The sequence below is a fragment of the Crocodylus porosus genome, unplaced genomic scaffold (assembly GCF_001723895.1).
Source record: "Crocodylus porosus isolate Cpor-Errol unplaced genomic scaffold, CroPor_comp1, whole genome shotgun sequence".
In the NCBI taxonomy this organism is placed as follows: Eukaryota; Metazoa; Chordata; order Crocodylia; family Crocodylidae; genus Crocodylus; species Crocodylus porosus.
In genome coordinates, this window is record NW_017728929.1 from 4,345,091 (window position 1) to 4,368,016 (window position 22,926).

General features: G+C 42.8%; 1 protein-coding gene across 1 annotated transcript in view; it reads right to left on the reverse strand.

Annotated features, from left to right (window-relative positions):
• Positions 1 to 22,926, reverse strand: part of GPC1 (glypican 1) — a 348,272-nt gene that overhangs the window by 170,065 nt on the left and 155,281 nt on the right. The window contains exon 2 of the mRNA XM_019542945.1: positions 11,149 to 11,307. Within this exon, the coding sequence (XP_019398490.1) occupies positions 11,149 to 11,307 (159 nt within the window). The remainder of the gene's footprint in view (positions 1 to 11,148; positions 11,308 to 22,926) is intronic.

Below are 22,926 nucleotides of genomic sequence, written 5' to 3' on the forward strand. Positions count from 1 at the left end.
AATGCTAGTATTAAAATGGCAACTATTTGTAATAAGCACACTTTCTGAAAACAGAACAGAAAAGTTATCTTGAGAGGAAATGATACTTCAAGAAAGAACTAAAAACCAAACAGAACCTCTTCTATGGGGGGGATGCCATAATTTTTGCTTTTGTTTTCAAGTATACTATTTATGCCAGCATCTAGAAGCCAAGATAACATATCACTTTTAGAACCCTAAACACAGCTAAATTAGAATATCACCTGGCTGATTCCTGAGAATAACCATAGTTGAGGTACACAGAGCTCTTCTTGACTGGGTCCATACTGTATATGTTTAATTGAAACAAGGTGGCCTAAGACAGTCTACTATTTTTCTTTTATGAAGGAAGAGGAAGAGAAAAATTATATAAAAAGGGTGAAAGATGGGAACTGTTCCATGTGAAAATTAATTGGGATATCATTCAGTGTAAATTGATTTATATAATAGGGTCTTCTGAAAAGCCATGAAGGAAAATTTCAGCTGTTCATATCTCATTTCATTGTTTTGACCCCAATCGGGCCATCTGACTACAACTACACTTAGCATAATGATTATTCAGTCACCGACAGCAAAAAACAGCATTTATAATAAAAGCCAGACTGACTGACAGTACAGTTTGTGAAACTGGAAGTTTTCAAAGAAATTCAAACATTAGTTTCTGAACATTAAAAATAAAACTCAGCAACACTATCTGCTAAAATGATGGCCTAGACATCACTAACTTCTTGCAAAATAAGCTTGTGCCTTCCAATGGCTAGGGACAGACATTACACATAAACTGATTTAAGTAATCAGAAACTGGTTTAGACCTGTAACAGAACAGACATTCAATGCACATAAACCAGTCTGAAAATAGCTGAAACTGGTTTGAGATAAACCTAGTTGAATGTAGTATCAGACTTAACAGATTTGGCTCAAACCGGTTTATGCAATATGTGTCCCTGACCCCTTCCTGGTTTAAGTTAAACCAGACTCCCCCAGCATCCCAGCACGCTCTTGGGGCAGGGCTCTCTTCTCCAGCTCAGTCAGGCTGGCTCCACCCCCTGCTCCCCACCCCTCTCTATGCCACTGGCTGGGACCTGAGCCAGGTACCTATTGGGTGCTTCCCCCTCGCTGTTGAAGCAGCGGGGCACCATGGTCCCTAAGGCAGAGGAGGGGATGGAGAAGAGTTAGTCTCCCCTCTACCCCCACTGGCAGCTGGGTCTGCCCACCATTGCCACCGTGCTTGCTCCCTGCAGCGAAATAAGCCCCCTTCTGTCCCCTCTACCGGACACCAGAGGGGGAAGGAATAACCCCCATCCCTGTCCCCTTCCCCCAGCAAAGGGGGCCTGTTTGGCCATGCTCCCGTCCCACCGCTGCAGGAGGGGCAGGGACCTTGGGGGCAGAAGTCCCTGTCACAGTGTCAGGGAGCAGGAGCCCCTTCTTGGCGGCAGCACTGATGTCCAGAGCGGGCCAGAGCCCTGCAAGCCTCTGCAGCATCTCTGCTGGCCCCACAGCATGGCCCCCGCCAGGAGGAGGCTCATGCTTGGGGAAACAGTGATGAGGGCTGCTGCCCTCAGCACAGTAGCTCCACCTTTCACCACTCCAGCGGGGGGTAGAGGCAGGGCCAGATGCTGCCAGTAGGGCCCCTGTGAGGGCAGGGAATGGGGTTTCTCACCCTGCCCCCAGGACACCATAGCTGGGTCTCTATGGCCTGGCTGCAGCCACCGCTTGGTCTGCGCTCAGGGCAGCATTCAATGGAATAAGCCCCCACCTGCTGGGAGGGGGTTGGCACCAAGCACAGACCGAGTGGCAGGCAAACTCTGTCTGTGCTTGGGGCCCCAGCAGGAGGGGACTTATTCCGCCAGATGCTGGCCCGAGTGAAGACCTGGCCACGGTGCCCAGGGGAAAAGCGAGGAACACCGCTCCCTGCCCTTTCAGGCGCCCAGACAGCGGCATCTGGCCCTGCCCAGCCACTGAAGCGGCTAAGTGGGAGCTACTGTCCCCCAAGCGCAAGCCTCTTCCTGGCTGCTGCAGTTAGACTAACCTGCAAAGGTTGAATCAACTCAGCCTCTGGCTTTTTGAATGTCTGTCCCTAGCCAATATTTCAGAGAAGCAAGTGCTTTCTTTAAAGTCCCAAAACATATGTAAATTTAACTGTTGTCTGAGCACTTATGGTGGCTTTTCCCATGACAAAATATGGTAACATCTGCTGCTTTATTGCATATGCACAACCAAGGTGCATTCTTTACCTCTCTTACCTAAATCTCTATACTGTAAACATGAACTAGCAGCTTACAAAACCTTCCTTCTTCTGGGTCCATTATTTGTTGTACAAGGTACCCAACCGCGGTGCTCTCTCGCTTGCTCTTTTTTTCACATAAGAGAGAATATAGTGTTCATGTCATTTTTTAAAGTAAACTGCTGCATGCACACTAAAACATACCCTGCAGCATACAATGGAGGTTTGCAGCATTAATGTGAAGTTAAGCATCTGTAAGGAGAAAGAAAACTCCAGGTGCTAGAAGTGTTACAGGTGAATATAAGCATTCACTTCCCTGAGGCAGCTACCTGTCAAGATTAACATGCCCAAGTTTTGGAATGCACTCTTGATAGACACCCCACCCCATTCCAGTAAACCATAAATACCAAGTGAGATGTTCAATACCACACATGAAAGATTCTTCTTTTTTGCTGAGCTTGATTCCTGCAGAAAGTGGCAGCAGGCCCATCGTAAATCATTCCCCACTGTTTGTGTTTTCTTAAGGTGGTTCTTTTCCAGAAACAAACAGGGAGCCTAGGGATAGGTTTTCATCACCTCAGGTCTAAGAGGCATGAAGAGAGTATTCTTGCTGTGCACTGTTTATCTTTCTTTCCATATGCCCCAGATTTGCAACTGGGGCACAGTTCACTTTTCTTTTGGGTTCAAAGCAGTTTCTTCCAAATAGCCCAAATGTAGGAAATCATAATGAACACAGGGAATGCATTAGCTAGTCCCTTTTAAAAAGCGCACTTGCTCCTTGTGTCAAATCCTGCCCTAGGTGAAACTGAGGTTCTCCAAGTGACCAAAAAAGTGAGAACTTGGCCTGTGGTGTTTTGACAGTAAGGGCGCTTTGACCAAGCACCGGACCTCTGACTCATTAACTGTTAGTCATGCAATAGGAAGGTTGAGAACATTTTTAGCATAATTGTAGCCCCTTCTTTCCCTCCTGCTCACAGAAATGTGCTTTCTTGCCATTTCACTGGTAAAAGTCTCTTGTATATAGTACTAATTTTTTATTCACTTGAGTCTTACTGGGATCATATTGTGTAAAATCCTGGTCACTCAAGTTCAAGAAAGATAAACTAAGACGAAGTTGGTACTAAAAAGGGCTACCGGGATGTCCAGGGGAATGGACAGCCTGTCTGATGAGAAGGGATTAGAGAGCTTGCCTTGCAGACTAACATTACAAAAGCTGAAAGGGGATACAACTGCTGTCTATAAATATACCAGGCATAAACACCAACAAGGGAGAAGATGTAGCAAAGCTAGCGGACAATGTTAACACAAGAACAAATGGGCATATACTGGTTAGGACTAAAATTAAGATGGAAATTAGAAGAAGGCTTTTAACCACTGGCATGGATAATTTCTAGAAAAGTCTTCCAAGAGGGGGAAAAAAAAACCAAAACCAAGATGAAGCTTGGTAAACTTACAAGAGGAATTATGATCCGACGCTTGTGACAGCAGAAAACTGGACTCTGCCTCTCAGGAGGTCTCTTCCAATCCCTTATCCCTATAGCATCATTAATCCCCACCCACTTCCCAACTCCAGGAATCTCAAGGCATTTCAATGACTGATCACAATTTTTAAATTGTATAAAAAGTAATTACATTTTCAGGCACCAAAATAGCACAATACCACAGGAAAATTAACACATCAGTCACAAGATCGCAAATGAGAATGCATCAGTTTATACACTTATTTGTCTCATTCTACACTAGGAGTCCATCTCCAAGTCCTACCAAATAAATGGCTTCCACAGAGTGTCTGGAATACCAACAAACTCGGGCTGCTTAGATCAAGGGGAAACCCAGTTGCACAATTAAGCTTTCTTCTTGCTCTTAGAGGCAAGATCAAGCTTGAGAGCACTGTATAATCTCAACCGTAGCATGGCATTATCAGGTAGAGGAGTCCCAAGCCAGTTAGGGACTTACATGTCAAACTGCACATGGTTCAAGTCTACTTTTGGACTAAGGGGAAACCAGTCAAAATTCCAAAGCTTTAGCATTATGTGCTCTCGGAGGGACATTTCCTTACTAAGCCCTAGCTTTATTCTCCTACTGCTCCAAGGTGTACCCCCACCCCGAGCACTGTGGGACAAAAAAGGCATGGAGCACAATGATGAAGTCTGAATTTAAGAAGAACGGCTACAACAGTCCTCAGCAGATGCATGTACTGGACATTACCACAATATTGATAAAAACACTGTTTAATATATTTATGAAGAATACTGTTTAATAAGGCATACCTGCTTGGCTGAAGTGCTGGTAGGGGACATGGCAGGGCTTTTTGAGTGGCTCCTGAAACTCACTACTTCGGAGCTCTGGACTTCACATGGCGTCCCCTCCCCACCCTCCCGGTATTGAAACCACCAGCAGACACTCATACTTGCAAGCCATAAGGCTGTAATTTTTTTAATTCCATTTGGACATAAATAAAGTATTTCTCATAAGATAGGTGGAAAAGACTGTCTGTTCTTTTAGTCTTATTTCATAGCTGTACTGTATCCTGGTTATCCCAAACTATCACAATTAACAGTGGTGTCAATATATAGGTAGTGACACAGGCGGTACTGCCAAGCTGGCATTTCTCTGGGCAGAATTATGGCTGTGGTCTGTGGTGTACGTCAGATGTAGTAGCACGAAAGTATCTGCTTGATGGGGCAAGCATGGGTACATCCTGTTTCAGTGGCATAGTTTTCATTCCTTTGCTGCTGTCAAGTAGGTTACACATGTAGCAATGTTAACTATTCATAATGCCATGTGTATGTTTCATAAAGTTATATGCAGAGACAGCCTAAAGCCCCAACATTCAAACCTGTCAAAGTGGTCACATGGGGGTTCAGCCTATTATAAAGATTTGGGTTTTGAACTCAAAGTCTAGAGGGACATTAAAATTGTCAGGACAACCACTTCCCAACAGTGCTATATTCTAGATAGTGACACAGTCAGAACTTCCTCCAGGAAGCTAGAGTACTATTTTGTAACATTCATTTCAGTTTATAAATGTATTAGTATTCCTTGAACCAGTCTTCTAATCTGTCCCCAGAGGGGCTTTTGTGAGGAATATTACATACTGGTACTAAATAAGTTGAATTTAGATAATTTCACTGAGCTTAAATTGATATTAGAATACTTTATTATTCCTTAAAATGTTAACCTTTGTTTTATGACAGCTTCCAAGACTTCCCCACCTTTTACAGTTTAGAACAATGCTTCCTTTTTACGAGACATATGTAATAGTCTAAAAACAACTCCAGCGTCCTGTTCTTAATTATCAATATTGCTTTATATATTTAACAGACTTGTTCTCCATCTACTAATAGCTGAAATTATGAAATCAAATATTCCTGTGGGCAGTTCCCTAAAAATACATGCATTTTAATTTCAGTTTGATTGCTGCACCTTCCAGGTCCTGGAGTTCAAATCTGTTACAATTACATTTTTTATTAATGCTCTGCATCGTGGAAGGAAGGTAAAGATTTTCAATTACACTTGTTGATATTCCATTAAAAGTTTTAAACAATTCTAAAGAGATAGATTTCCTCGTTCACAGCTAAAGGTCAACAGTCACACAGCCAACACTACTAACTGCACCAAAAGCATTTGAATAGAAAAGATTGGCACAGAATTCCAATTTTATTTAAAATTGATTTTTTAAAATAAAGGAGGGGGGCAGGGAGACAGAGCAGGGTTGTAACAATTACGCTTTGATTAAAATAAAGCTGCTTTGTTCCTTTCTAGTTGGAGCCCTTTGCTGTCACTTCCTATTGACACTCACTCTTATTGTTTTTACACATCTATGCCAGCAGTGTTTAGAATGTAATTACATGTCATGCAAACTCTTATATGAAGGGGTGAAGTAGCTCTAACTATTAGCAGCTACAAAACTCCTGTTGCTAGCATCTGTTGTATTTAAAATAATGGGAGGTATAACATGGGATGAGAAGACTGTTCACAATGTAACCACTAATGTATAAAGTAATGCAGTCATAGATTTGTTCACCTGCTCCCTTTGTCTGAATCAGTTTTCCAGGCACTAACTTAAAAAACAAAAACAAAACAAAAAACAATCCCATCAATAACTGATTCATGGAACAGAACTTTAAAAAGTTTTATCTGAAACTTTGAAATTCAAGAGATTTTCAATTTCTAAGCACTCTTTTGTCCCTGCAGTATGTGCATACACATTTGTGATCAATTTTGCGAAAGAGGCTCTTTAAAAATTAAATCCATGGCTAGTGCTTGTTCTCATTTCAATTCAAGGACTAAAAGCTCCTGGTGGCTAACTACTGGTTTCTAACCACCAGAGGGAAAACTAGACATTTTTATGAGAGTATGAAATCTGTGGTTTGAGCTGAGTTTCTGGTGAATTTAATATTTTTAAAAAGTGAATACCAAGATCCCCCCACACCTCCATCAGATTACATCAGTTTAGAGCAGGGGAATTCTGGGATTAAAAACTAAATATAATGTTCATAAGAGTTTCAAAACAATGCACATACCCAATCCACAAGAGAGAGAGTTTGAAATCCCTTCAACCAATCACAACAGAGATAGTCTGAAATCCCTTCAAGTATTATTATTCACATTTGTCTTTTAACAATGTGAACCACAGAAATAAGGCAGAACTTTAATGTGAGTGAGCTACAAGAAGTAACACAGCCCTCCTTAAAGAAAACACCTGAGTAGGTGCTGTAACAGCATATTCCTATTGCTCGCTGGTATGTATTGAGTTAAATTGCCTTAGCACTATGGAATTTATGAGTCAACTGTGTGCATAAGCTTTTAAATGAAATATTATTATTTTGGCCTTAACATTTATTTGTTTAGAAATTTATACTCGCAACATCACCATCTGTGCCCCTTGCTTTATTATTAAAAGCAATCAATTATAGAACTAAGACACCAGCTTTTCAACTAAAAAGGTTAACGGTGAGCCCACTGCAGCATGCTTTTTAAAAATTTTGCTCCCAAGTGCTGCTACATGAATTCAGCTAAAGCAAGAAAAAAAGGTGCAAGCAAACAGATACACTTTCAGCAGCCCTCAAGTTTAGAATATGGCTCTGGCAGGCCCTGGGAGAAAGAGTTCCCAGAGGCATATGCCCTCTAAGGGCCCCTTTACACAGGTAAAGACATGATGGGGATCTGTGTGATCCACACAATTGCACCTACCACCATGCCACACATGCATGGCAGGACTGTGGGATCCAGGATCAAGTCTTGTGACAACTTATCTCTGGGATAGGAAGAGCCTCGGATTACAACCCTGGGCTCTCCCTGGACCAGCAAATAGCAAGCTCCCACAGCTGTAGGTACCACAGTTGGCAAGACTCTTGGTCCTGGATGTGGCCCATGGCAGCTAGGGCTGAGAGTCCTGGAGCTGACAAGACTCAGCCTCAGTTGTGCCCCATGGCTGCAGGGGCTGAGAGTCCCATCAGCTGTGGGGCATTCAGCCCTGGCAGCCATGGGCACCCCCGCAGATGGGAAATCACAGCAGCTACAGTGCCACTGGCTGCATGGGCAAATTAAAAGCTGGATAGAAACCTGCTATAAAGTTATTACATATTTTCCAGCAATAATTTTATAACTGGTTGGACTTTTTTTAAGGTGCTATAATTAATTTCCATGTGTAGCCAGTCTAAATTAATTTAGCAATTAACTATGTAAATGAGTAATAGATGTAACCTGTAGAGGGGACCTAAGACTGAGATCAACTGAACTTTAAAATGTCAAGAGTGGATTCCTATTCCATCATTCATGCTTTTAAAACAATCTGGAACTAATGCCTAAATATCAGAGTGACTACTGCTCTACAAATACCTTTGATTAAATAAAGGGAACATGGCCATCAGATTATATCAGTTTTAGAGCAGGGAAATTCTGGGATTAACATCTAAGTACTGTATAATGTTAAATAACTTAGATGGCCATTGACCACCAAGAGTTTACCCAGGAATAGACAAGACAATAAAACAGTAGATTATAATTCTTGTAATGGGACTGAGAATATCTTTTAGATAACTGGATCTCAAACAGTTTAGTCCATTACAGATCATACCCAACAGGCTGAATGACCTTCTAAAGCAACAGAAAATATGAACGTACAATATATTTCTCAAAAGGCAGGTTGCTGCATACCTGGTATATCCCAGCTGAAGTTTTTGGATAGCTTACAAGGAGAAACTATTACAATAACCAGTGATGAAGTTATAAGGGCAAGTTTTGCTGTAGTGCAACATGTAAAAGGCTGGAAAAGATGCAGCCTCCGGACCAAAAGCTCAACATGCCATGCCTGGCAACAGAGAATCTATGAGCAATGCGACCTCCAGGTTGCTAACACTGTTGATAAAGTTTGGACACCCCCATCCAAGGAAAGTCAAGCTTGCTCCCTCTCCCTAAGTCTTCTTTTTGACAAAAAATGAGATGATGATCTGAGGGTTATATTCCTGCCAATAACCCTGCAAGCCAAACCACTGTACCCTCCTCCCATCAAGCACCCACAGGTATGGACTCTTGCAGAACTCTATGTATTAAATAGCCTTGGTAACAAATTCTTACCGCCATACTTTAGGATCACTCCAAAAGTCAGGCAGGCCAGGGAAGGGCCTTTCCATGGCTTATCAGGAATTTCTACAAAGCTAAGTAAACGATATCGTAAATTGCTGAAGATCAGAAAGGACACCACCTGCATCCAAATGGAAGTAGGAACATAAATTTTCCCTTGGAAGTGAGACCTCTTTTCTTTGAGGCTGTTTAATCACTGTTTTACGCACAGGGTGTTAAGGTCTATGTTGCGTCAGGCTTGAGGTTAGTCTACTTACGTAGAGTTTAGCTTACGGTTGTATGGGATAGTTTGGATAGGAACAATCTTGCCTCAGGCAGAGGGATGGACTAGATGATCTCTAGACGACCCTTCCAGCCCTACTTCTATATGACTTCATGCCTTCAAACTGTTAATTGTAAGCCAAGTGGCAATCCCTCATCTCGGAGATACATTTGTTTCTACGGTTTCATTTCTACAGCTGAGCTAACCCTTCCACCTGACATACCCTGGACTTCCTCAGTCTGCATCTTCCAATGGAGCTATAAAGCCAAGTGCCTTTTATAAGCAAATTAATGTTTGAAATTCAAATACAGAATGACGACACTTTGGCATGGTATGGCATGTCCTGTACATATCATAAACCCAACATTAACTGCAACAGTAGCTAGGCAAGTGAAAAACAAAAGATGAAATGGGAGCAGGAAACAGTTTCCTGGACCTAAGGGCTCAACTGAGGTTATGCCTGCCACAAAAGAACAATCATGTGTGTATTATTGTTTGATAAAGTAATATTTTATTTTATTAAACACAGATGTTGCCTCAGGCCCCACATTTTTTGGACATACATCTTAAAGAATGAACAGAGTATTTCCATTGTTTTAGGCAAAACAAAAAAAATTCCATGTAATTCCAATTAAAAAGAGCAGGAACTTAGTTTGACAATTTTTAAACAACATTTTCTTACATACAAGAATGCAACAAGTATTTGTCTTCCAGACAATCCTTATTTGTCAGTATAATCCTTAAGATCTGGAGCAAATTCTCTTCTCTTCTGTACTATGAATGTGACACTTGGTTCAGCTGGGGCCCTTGATGAAACTGGTGGGAAATCTTGGTCTAGAGGCCAAGATTCTAAAAAGTGACATCATGCTTTTTGGTGCCTTTATTTCTGGGTGCCCAACTGGAGACCTGGTAGCACAACCTGAATTTCAGAGGGCAGGGAATGTGCTTAGTACTTTCTGTAAAAAAATCAAGTGCCTTTAAGATATCAAACAGGCACTCTAAAATCTTGGCCTTCAGACAGTAAAATTACAAACTATTTCCAAGCTTTAAGAGGATGCCATTGGTGTGGTCAGCTTTGACCATACACCTGTAATATATAGTAGAGATGCATTGTCTTTTTTTCCTAACCTGAGAAAAGGCTCTTAATCCTACCTATCTGCTTCTGAAGGTTTGGCTTATGTCTTTAGATCTATTATGTGTTTCTTCAAAGTTTCTGATTTTACCCTTCTAGCCTTTATGGTTTCCTCCCCCAACTACTGTTCTTTTAACTCTAGCTCCACATGATGATCATTGATAAAAGTATGAGGGCTGTGATTCTAAATGCCTAGTCTCTTTCAAATCAGATATTGCTGATAATAGAACTAGCTCCAGAGCCACAGGTCACCTCAATTTTGCCAATAAAAGACTTATTTTCACTGGCTTTAAGGCGTTGAAGCTCACTGTGTGCACTGCAAAAGGGATGCCACTGAGAACAATAAGAGAATGCAAGCCACCATATTCTTTGCTTACTGTATTGAAAATGATGCTGTACCTCTGACCCTATGCTTAGCTGCAGCATTGCAAGTGTCACTGCCTCCAAGGCCTCAATTGCCATGTTAAATTTTTCCCTGCCTGCATGCACAGATGTGAGCAAGTCACCTTAGCCTACTTCTCAATGAGGAAATTAACTATAAAGACCAAGATTCTTTCCTCATCATCTTCATTACATTTACTACCAACAGCTCAAGGAATTTAACCAAGTTTCTTTTAATGACTTCACATGTTATGCTTGAAATTGTTATGAACAGCTATAAAAACTATGTCCCTGCCAAAGTATATAAGTCCTTAGTATGCAGGTATGTACCGCTCTTCAAAGACCCTTAGTTAAATCAGATATTCTAAGAAAAAAATATTTGCTATCGTGAAAACACAACATGAGTTACAATTAATATTAGAAACCAGAATACAATAAGAACTGCAGAACAGAATATGAAAGAGTCAGACTACAATAAAATCCTTAGGCAACGTACAGTGGAGCAATCTGATCCAAAGTTAGGATAAACTGTGCTTTACTTACCATCAAAGTTTTTGTACTGAGAAGTTAGGGTCACCTGTACAGAACGACTGGCTTCTTTCATCATGCCTTCGAATTCACTTCGGCTTTTGTTTGCGAAGTTCTCCTCCATCTCACTGGTACAGCAGGTGTAGCCTTGTGGGCAGATTCTCAGGTGTTCCCCTAAAAACCAATGGAAAACCTTGTTAAAATGACTGAGTCTTAAAAAAGGAATTTAATACCAAACAATCTTAATGTAAAAGTATTCATATGAAAAAGAAAATTCAGTTCTACCCTCACTTATTACATAACTCAGAACAAAATTAGGCCCAATGTGTTTGACTACTAACACAATGTATTAGCATAACAGATGCTTGAGATTCTGGCTTTCCTATCACATGTACACACTCTCTTTTTCTCTTTGAGCCCTGTGAGCATGAAAGCTCCTATTCAAATCCTACCCATATTTCCAGCAGAGGTTAAGGTCTCCAACTAAATTATATGACGCTTAAACTGTCATCATTAGACTTAACACCTCCTGGAGAAAAATTGCATGAGACTCCCTTTGCCAGAATTTTGAGGCTGTGCATCATTGCTTCTCATCCTGAAAGAGACTCCATAACCATAAAGACGAGACAGAAGAGGGGAGGTTTTCAAAGATTGATGGGGGAGTTTGAAAGCTTAAAAAGTAGGATCAGAGCACCTGAATCCCTCTGTGCCTGTTAAAACCTGTTTACCTCTATGTATACTTCTTGCTAAAACAGACTGGGACCATCAGAAAAATGCTGATCTATCACATAACTGCTAAATAGGTTTACGTGCCAGCTCCTTCTCCTACTACAGTGCTTGCCAACCTGTCACTCATGCCTCAAGTGGCAAGGGTAGCCTCTCTGGCTAAGTACAGACAGTCTAAAAGCCTGAGGATGAATCGATCAAATCTTTGCAGGTTAGTCTAAGTTGCATAGATTGAACCAATAAGCAAGTGAAAAGACATTCACTATTGATTCTGGAAATGCAGCCACATGCCTGCAGTAGTGCAAGCCAGAAGCTGGGGGATACTAAAGCATGCCTCCCTGCTCAGCTGAAGCAGACAGCTTGAGCAAGGCTAGCCCATCCACCTCACAGGGTGAGGGGGGAGGGACAGGTGGGGGGTAGGGGGTGTTACAGGGGTGGTGCAAAACATCCTGGAATGCTGTGGGACTGTGAGTTAACTTGAATCTGGAGAGAATTTGGGACAGAAGTTCAATAAAACAATTTAACCTAAATCAGTTAAGTCTGATATTACATCTGTCCAGGTTTATCTTAAACCAGTTTCAGCCAGTTTGAAAGTGGTTTATATGCACTGAACTTCTGTGGTGTTACAGATCTGAACCAGTTTCTGAACACTTATACCAGTTTGTGTGTAATTTCTGTCCCTAGCCTTGAGTGGCACAGGGCAAATCAGGGAGGAAGCGGGAAATGGAATGGCAGACACAGCAAGAAAGCAGAAAGTGGAACAGCAGATCAAGCAGCGGAATGGGATTAGAGTGGCACTTGGGAAGGGAGTTAAGCATACTTTGTGGCACGCCTGCCAAAAAAGTTGGCCTCCACTCTTATTACCTTGCATTTGAAAACAAACAAACAAATAACAAAGCCAAAGATTCAATCTCACTACTTACTGAGGGGCCCACCAGGGGCAGAAATGAGCTACAAGGGAAAAATTCCTGTCTTTAAATTAAAGCATTGCTGATAACTGGCAGAAAAGACATGGAACTCTGAAGTGCAAGAGAACGTAGCCTGATACACTGGACAAATATCAGCAGTGTGGAAGTTCATCCACTGTCTTGTGTAGGCACTTGTCTCTACTGTGGCAAAATAAGTATTTGTTATATTCCAGGGAATTATGTGCAGAAAAACCCAGAAATAAGCAAAATTAATTACTTAAAAAAATTAAACTAAATATAACACTATTTGAATCTTCTTTAGAAACATATGCAGGTACTTTGTATGGTTGGGGGGTAGGGGTGGGGTGTATGAGTAGGAGAATTTGAGAAGGCATGGAAGGGTGCGTGTGCAGGGGGTTGACGACAGGTCTGGGGCTTGTGGGGGTGTGGGTATGGGAGTATGTGGGGTTTGTGGGCAGGTGTGGGGTTTGTGAAGGGGTGTGGCAGATGCATGTGGGGTTTGTGGATGGGTGTGAGGGGGTGAGGTGTGTAGGGGTGTGTCAAATATCCCCCCCACATGGTGTACAGCGTCCGCTTGTGGCACTGCAGGCAGAAGGCATGTGCCACTGGGCCTGACAGGCTCTGTGTCTCCATGTGGGGCTTTCAGCACTCCCATGGGAAGCCACATGTGGAGGTAAGCAGGAGCCTGCCTGGCCTAATGGCGCACAGTTCCCCATCCATATACCATCGGGTTGACCTGGACCTCCATGCAGGGCTTCCAGCACGCCAGCAGGAACCCACACATGGAGGCACGGAGTCATGAGCCATCAGGTTGGACAGATTCCATGCCTTCATGTGTGGCTTCATGCTGGAGGGCTGGAAGCCCCATGTGGAGGCACTGAGCCAGCTGGCCTGGCCTGATGGAGTATGGCCCATACTCACCTACAAATCTCACACCCACCCCCACACACCACCCACAAAGCCCATGCCCACCCCATCATGGAGGTGGAGGCACAGAACCCACTACAGCTAAATTATGCACCGTCATGCCTTTTATTCACAAAATTTCATGGGCGCATAATTCCCTATGGTGTAATTTGCATAAGCAAGGTTGGCAGTGTTCTTTAATAACTGCTTATTGTTTTTAAGATTCCTTCTAAAAAGAGACCTCTACCTGCAACCACACCCTCAAATTCCCCCAACACTGAGAATGCACTTGAATAAGATCAAACTTAAAAAAAAAAAAAAAAGAAATCTTGTTCTAACCGTGCACTGAGATAATCCAATTATAGCAAAAGCAACATGTTTAATGTAATTTGATTGTGATTGCCAACAGCTTTGCTGGCAATTTTACAGGATTGCTACCTTAATGTCGCAGTGGATCTAAAACATACTTAAAATTGTGTCTCATCACATTTACTTTGTCTGCATTGCAGCCTGATCCTGCAAGCCCTCCAAAATGGAGAATTTCCCTTTAAAAATGAATGAGAGCTCCACAGACATAAACCTGACCCATATGAGACCTTAGGCTACAGGCTCTTCAAAGCAGGGAACATGTCTTACCCTGAAAAACACTACATAGGTTTGTGGCACTATAGCAAATGACTTTTTTTGGTGGGCAAGGATGGTTTTGTGTGTGTGCATGTAAAGAGGCATTACTGCACAATAATAATATGGTAGTCTAAGAGTGATGTTGCAGCCATGTAGTTCTTAGAAATCCTTGCTTCACCAAGTTTCTGGACCATCACAATAATGTGATATAAGAAGATATTGAAACCTGCTGCTTACAATGGAAAATCCTCAACCTCAAGAAGAGTCACCAGACTACAGGGCAACATCTTCAATATCATCCAAAGAAATACTTGCCTCTCACAATGTCATCTATTATTTGTTGGGTTGTATACAAGGGATCCCTGCACCTATACAGCATAACCAGTTCTGCAACCATCTTTGCAAGAGGGGAAAGAACATAATTGTGTCAATGTTTGTCTTCTAGGTTAGGGACAGAAATTACACATAAACTGGTAAAAGTGATTGGAAAATGGTTCAAATCTGTAACACAACAGAAGTTCAGTGTACATAAACCACTTTCAAAATGGCTGAATCTTTAAGATAAACCTGGATGGATACAGTGTTAGACTTAACTATTTTAGGTTAAATTGGTTTATTGAACTTCTGTCCCAGATTCCTTCCAGATTCAAATTAACTCATAGTTCCCCAGGATGCTTTGCACCTTCCCCACAAACCCCCTCAAAGGGTGGGCAGGGTTCTCTTGGCTCAAGCTGTCTGCTCCAGCTCAGCAGGAAGGTGTGCTCTTGCATGTCCTGGCTTCTAGCCTGGGCCACTGCACACATGTGACTACATTTTCAGAATCAAAATTGAATGTCTGTTCACTTGCTTATCGGTTCAGTTCATGCAGCTTAGACTAACCTGTAAAGATTGAATCGATTCAGCCTCAGGCTTTTTGACTGTCTGTACTTAGCCCTAAGGGTAAAAGACAAACTGTTCAAGGCCTGAACTTATGAGGGTGGGATCAATGGGAGCACTTTTCATCAGCTCTAGTAGAAGCAGGAGGTTCATGAAGTCTCTACTTGATTCTGCCTCTAACCTGCTGCTTCCCATCCTAGACAAGGCCTCTTCTTCAGGCTTTCTGAATCCTCCCACAGAAGACTTGCCAAGCATACTTGTTCTTGTTTTCTTGAGCCTTATTTCTTTCTAAGGACCCTCCTCCTGCATATGCTAATGATTATGCATTGCCGATCTTTAACCTACTTGAGATGACTAATTACACGAAAAAAGGAAGAAAGTTACTTAAAGCAACACCAGGTAAATCTAAACCCCAGGGTTCAGCCCCGAGTCTCTATTTGAGAGCAGACAAGATAGCACCAGTCAGCTGCAGAAGCTAACGCCTGCAGATGGATTTTCATGCAAGGTGATGTCTGCTATCCTGAACCATGCACTCAAGTTTTGCATCTACAAAATGCATATTTGTGGACATGCAATTCAAGGGAGTGGGGGTAGGCTGGCCATCGAGGTACCTCAAGAATAGAGGACAGCTGCATTTAGTGCAACTGTTCCCACCACCATAAACAGTGCGTGCCTCCCAATGCTGGAGGGTGGGGCATGGCAAGCTCCTGCAGGAGGCGGTGGCAGTGGCAGTGGCGAGGGTGTGGCAGCAGTGAACAGGGAGCTCCTGCAGGCGGCCGTGGCAATGTCTGTGGTGGGCTGAGTGGAGAGCTGCCACAGGCCGCCACAGCAGTATTGGTGGCGGGCCAAGTGGGGAGCTCCCGCAGGCAGCCACAGCAATGGGGGGAAGGGGCAGGGTGCCAAGCAGTGAAAAACACAGGACATAAAAGCGTCTGGTTTCATATCAATAGAGGACAGAAGACCAGAAAACTGAACTGTCCTCTATAAAACTAAATGAATGGCCACCCTGGGGGGAAGGGGAATAGAGGTCTGTCTCGAAACATGAACTGTAAGGTGTTGCTAACACCTGTAATTTTATTTCAAGTATTACAATATTAGCGTTGTCCATCTCTGCCCCAAGATTCATGCAATTACAGAGGATTCTGTGTTGAGAAAATAGGAAGCTTCTAGCTCTGCTTGTTGTAGAGAAACCCTGAAGGCTGCAACATCAAAAGGCAACCAAAAAGAATCTCATGTTCTGCAAATTTTAAATGAATCTTATGGTTCCACGGTCTACATATTTCATTCAGAACAACTTGTGCTGGCAGAACCGAGTCCTCTGTACCCTTCTAACATATGTGTGCTCTGGCAATTGCTAACTGGCAGCATGTTGTTTCTCTGTATCATTTAATTATAGCGTTTGTCCCTTCTCTTCCACTCTAGAGGGAGATTATTCCTGCTTCTCAGTCAGGCTTCTGCAGCAAAGTGTTCACCAGTCTGAGCAAGAGGTTTCCCTCTGCTGTCCTTATTTCTTGGGCCTAGTGACCAAGCAATGCTAAGCAGTTGAATCCTTCCCCTCCTCCTCCCTCACCCACTTGATACACTCCCTCCCTGGCAGTATCTCCTGTTTAGGCACCAGACATGCATACCTCTGGCAGAAGGTACCACAGGTGTGGCTGAACCCAAATTCTTTCAGTTGCAGACTCATGAGAGCTCTATAGTGATGTGATGTATTTCTCATGCAACTTCCAGATGGATTGGAACAGCCCCAGGATCAGGTCTCACCACAGGGCATGAAGCAGAAGAGGAGTGGAAAGGCCTTGATAACCTGCTTACAGCTTTCGGATGCAGAATCCACCCCTTCCCGCCTGCAACCACAGGTAGCACCAACGTGGAACATGACGATTTCCTGCTCTCACTTGCCACTCAGAAAAATCAGCACTTCTTACAAGTAGAGCCAGTTTTAGAGCCAAGCAACAAGGGACACTGCCTGGGGCCCCAGGCTATGGAGACCCCTTCCCCACCTCAGCTAAGTGATTTCAAGTCAAGTTACGTATGGGTGGGAGAAACCTCACTGCTTGAGGCCTCCAAAAATGCCAGCTCTTGTCTCCAGCATATGCCAATTCCACAATCGGCGGTGGCATCCCTCAGAAATGCCAGTTCCTACCTTTCACTCGTTTTTCCCACTACAGACACATAGCAGAGCAGCAATTCTTCTGTTGGAAAGAACTCAGGGAGACCTCAGCAGGTAAGAATACTTTGTAAAAGAGAGATTCCAATTTGAAATCTCTGGGTTTGTCTTGTGAACAATGACCTGGTTACACACCTAGCCGTGCTCATGTTGTACGGCACCCTTAAAAGGATTCCATGGCACCCTGGGTAAGAATCACTTTTTTCAGTGGTTCCTTCTTTGCATCATCCTGCCTGTAAAAACGAATTATCCCCACAACTCATTAAAACCAAGACATTAATACTATCCAAGACAGTGATGCCCCTAAAATAAAAAAATAAAAACGCTTTAGCTGTCTTGCATATCTAAAACCCTTTTCTTTTTGCATCCATTCTCCCTAAAACCCTTTTTTTTTGCATCCATTCTCTCTCTCAAACTAGTCTCCTACAATTAATTCATTCCCACCCCCCATTTCTATACAATTGTATACATACAAGAAAGCAAGCAAGGGGATTGCTGCCTTGCAAAAGAGGCTAGTAAAAAAGGAGCTAGTTTTTCACCAAGATAAAGCCTTTCCTGTCATGGAAAATTAAAAACTTGCTTCTCGCCCAGATTTTTCTGTTAGTTACACACTCCTCTGACTCACAAGACTTCTAACAAGGGATTAGGCTTTATTTACACTTGTACTGCTGGTGTATACATCCATGAAAGATGGCATTATGGCCTTTTCACTTTGCCTTTACTTGTAGTCAGAGTAAAGCTAGGCCTTTTCTGTGTCAGACTTCATTTAATGGTCTCCAAACAAAAAGAATTTAAGAGTTGTCCTTACCACTGGTCTTTACGGACTATAGTTTTTACGAAATCTTGGTTATCCTTTAAAAGTAAGGCTCCAATCCTACAAGCGACTGATCACATGATTTGCTTAACACACCAGCAGTCCTATTTCTCCTGTGTGTCAAGTTGTTACAAGGGTTATAGGGTTAGGTCCTAAATCATGAGGGACCCTTTACATGTCGTCCTGGTAAACCATAATGAAGTGGTAGGAAGTGAAAGCTTGAGAAACTCTTTCCTCCTTCCCCACTAGGCAATGACCCAAGGGCTATCCTGGCAACTGTTTCAGACCCCTTCTTTCTAAAGTAATAAAAGGCTTCAGGCAGCAGAGTAGGTATCAAAGAATAAGTCCCTTTCAAATTTGGGGCTGCCAAGTTTGAAACCATAGCAAGCATGTTTCGTGGCTCCATCAAGGAGAGAACGGCACATTCATCCAAGTTACAGGTCAAGCAGGTTCCCTTGCAATGGGTTTTTACAAACAAAAGAAAGGAAGAAAACTTGAGGCTTTCCAGTCAAGAGGAGATTAGTGTCTCTTCTCTTGAGCAGCACAGGAGGAGAGAAGCAAGCATAGTGCCAAAGTTTGGCTGCAAACAATAAGGAGCAGCAAAAGTTTGCAGTTTGCTAATTAAAACATGACATGATGAGACAAAAATCTCCACACTCCTATCCCAGTGAAAAGCACAGGGCACATTTCAATAAATGGCATCCTTCCAACACCTTTCTGTGTTAACAGAGCATCAAATAACTTCCAGCTAACACTTTTTCAGAGAGAAGGGAAAAAAGCAGACAGACAGAAACAGAAAAATAACCCTCAAAGCTAAAACTGCTCATCTTTCCAAAACCTTTGTGATCTGAATCTAGAAATCTATTTTAAATGTTTCAACCCAAAACAGATTCAAGTCTTTTTCAAGCTACATTTATTTTAGTTATTTAAGGTCACTTCTACCACACTCAGAACCCTAGCATTTAATCACAGCAGGAAGTAAAGTTTTCAGCATTCCTCTTTGCACTTCAAACTTATTGTATAAAACAGAGACAAACAGATTCGAAGCCCTGTGAATAAGCTTTGGTTTGGTTTTTACTCTGACCCAGAGTGGCACTGTTGTTATTTAACATTTGTTTATGGTCCCAAAATAAGCATGTTACATATTGTATTTTTGCTTTCCACGTATTTCAGAATGCATTTGCTAATCTGCCTTCATTGTGTCATTTCTTTTTTTGCTGAAGCTGCATTATAAATACCTCTGGAATCGTTTGGCAAGTGATCACCTATAATTATCTACTCCAGCTGTAGGAATACTACAAGAAATAAACCTGAGCTACAGTGCTCCTTCTTCATATAGCTATTAAATTAACAAAACAAAACAACACAACACACAAAAATCCCCTTCCCCTAATATATGACTCTTAGCAGTTTGTTCAGCAACATAACCCCTGGCTCCCAAGTGAAGTTTTAGAGAGCAGAAGAAAACACTATAGGAACAAACCCAGATAGGTTATAGTGTGATAGAAAGCCTACTAAAAATCAATCAGATGAATCCCAGTAGCTCCTATAGTTACTGGATAACTGTAAGAGAACTACCCTTTCCACTCTAGTGGCCTGGAATCCAATATTACCTGAGATAGACTGATAAAGATATGTGGAGATGTTTGCCCAGTATGTGCCCAGATCAGTACAACATTAGCTCCTCACTTTAAGCTCTCAAAGTTCATTCACATTTTTATTAGGAGAAGAAGATGCATCCAAACATATCTTCTCTGCTAAAAAACCATTCACTTCTCTGATAGCTCAAAGGCATAGCATGCCAAAGTTAGGAATTCATCTCAAGAAGCTGGCATGTTGTGGACCACAGTGCAGAATCTGACCCACGGAATTAATACTCTTGGTCCCTCAGAAATGGAAACACAGTAGAAGCTACCATATCTTAGGGAACTCCAGACTGGTTATCTTCACCTCAATATCTAGGAAGTTTATTGGAGCATTTGCACACATTTGGAGGAAGAACAGCTGATCGATCACAAGCAGCCAGCATGGATTCACGAAGAGTAAATCATGCCAAATAAACCTGATGTCCTCCTTTGACAAAGTGACTACTTGAGTAGATGAAGGGAACGCTGTAGGTATAGCGTACCTGGATTTAGCAAGGCTTCTGACAAAGTCCCGCATGACCTTCTCATTAACAAAGTGGAGAAATGTGGGCTGGATAAAACTACTATAAGGTAGACAGACAACTGGCTCAGCTGCCTCCATCAAAGGGTAAAATTATAAATGCATCCATGTCAGGGTGAAGTTGCACATTACCACACTAAATCTGTGGAATGTTAAGCAGTGTTAAAGTTAGAACATGTTGTGAGTGAGCAGTCGCATAGTGGCTAAGTACAGAGTCAAAAAGCCAAGGCTCAATCGATTCAATCTTTGCAGCTTACTCTAAGCTGCGTAGATTGAACCCATAAGCAGGTTCACAGGCATTCACAGACATTTTCCAGAAATGCAGCCACACGCCTGCACTAGAGAATGCTTCCCTACTTGGTTGGAGCAAACAGCTTGGGCCAAGGCAAGCCTACCCACCCAGCAAGGAGGGGTTTGCAGGGGAGGTGCAAAGCATCCTGGGATGCTGGGGGGCAGAGTTAACTTGAATCTAGAGGGGATTTGAGACAGAAGTTCAATAAATCAATTTAAGCCAAATCAGTTAAATCTGATACTACATCCATCCAGGTTCATCTTAAACCTGTTTCGGCCATTTTGAAAGTGGTTTATGTGCACTGAAATTCTGTTGTGTTACAGATTTGAATCAGCTTCCAATCACTTATACCAGTTTGCGGATAATTTCTGTCTCTAGCCATTAAAGTTAATACTGTTTCCTGTCTGCACATCTTTGACTTGCCACCAGAGGCCTAGTGAGCAGAGGCATGGCTAGAAGCCGAGACTCCTGTGCTTTATTTCTGCTTTGTGGGAGGAAGGAAAGTTGGGAGTAGTGCATCCTGGGATGCTAAAGGAGGGGTTTTCAACCTGGGGGTACCTGGGATGGCCTTGGGGGGGGTACTCTGCAGCAGAGTACCCCACCAGCACTTCCGCTGCCACTGGCACACTTGCCAATTGGCTGCAGGAAACCTTCCCCCCCCCACCTCCCCAGTCACTGATTGGCTACTGGGGAACCCTCCCCTTAGTTGTCAACTGCCTGCTGCTGGACACCCCCCTTGCCTGGTCAACTTCACCCTCAGAATGGCAAAAGGTTTCAAACAGTTTCACAGGGATCTGCCGTGGTCCCAGTACTGTTCAACAAGTTTATGAATAATCTGGATATTGAAATTGAGAGCTTCTTTTGCCAATCTGCAGATGACATGTGACTGGGAAGGACTGCAAACACACTGGAGGACAGAGGAGCCATTCAGAAGAATCCTGACAGGCTGGAAAGCTGGGCTGCAGCAAACAGGATGAAATACAATGCTGACAGATGGAAGGTGCTACATCTCAGGAAGAACAATCAAAAATACAAAATGGGTGACATCCAGCTGGATGGCAGTACTATAGAGAAGAATCTGGGAGTCCTGGTAGATCACAGACTGTATACAAGTCTGCAGTGTGATGTAGCTGCACAAAAGCTGACTATAATTTTGGGATGCATCAATAGAGGCATTAGATGCAAAACACAGGAGCTGACAGTGCCTCTTTATTCAGTACTGATTAGGCCTCCTCTACAATACGGAGTTCAGTTTTGGGTTTCACATTTTTAAAAGGCTATGGAGAAGTCAGAAAGGGTCCAGAGGCTAACGACAAAAATGATAAATGTCTTGGAAGACAAGTCATACCAAGAGAAGTTGAAAGAAACAGGTATGTTCAGCTTGTGCAAAAGGTGCCTAAGAGGAAACATGATATCAGTCTTCAAGTATCTGAAGGACTGCTCCCTGCCATTGCTGCAGAAATCAAAATGCAGACCAATGCCCTGAAGCTGCAGTACACTATTGTGCATTTAGACTGGATGTAAGGAAATGTTCTTCGGTGTTAGAACAGTGAGGCACTGGAATAGACTGCCTAGGAAAGCTGCGCAATCTCCATCACTGGAGATGTTCAAGAAGAGGTTGGACAGGCATAGGGTCAGGGATGATCTAGGAATAGCTATGCCTGTGTTATATTATGGATAGTTCCTGTGCTTCTTGGCTTTTGCTGGTTGTCACATGAGGCTTGGAAGATTCCCTTCCCCCAGTCTGTCACTGCTACATGTCAGGGGGTTTTTTCTTCACCTTCCGCAAAGGCACTGGGTGTTGACTGTAGCTAGGGCTTGGCATTTTGACTGGGGTATACCAGCACTCCTGCTGGGACTTAAACCTGGAGGTTCCTAGTTAGAGGGTCTTGCCCATCTGCTCAGGTCAGACCAATCACCATATTTGGGGCCAGGAAGGAATTTTACCCCACAGTAAGACTGGTATGGACTGTGGGGGTTGTGGCCCTCTTCCCTGGATCTCTCAAGCATATTTTAAACAGTCTTTGCAGCAGCAGGACATTGACTGCTACAATCTTGCTGCTTTACCTGTGGCAGGTTAGGGTGCTATGGTTGCGCCATGGTTGACTGTCTAGTTTTGCTATATATGTCATACCATGGATCTGCATAGGATGGTTTAGATAGTGATGATCCTGTCTTATGCAGGGGGTTGGACTACATGACCTCTGGATGTCCCTTTCAGCCCTACTTACCTGTGATAATTAAACACACTTGTTGTCTACAATTAACTATCCTAGAACGGAAAGTGATG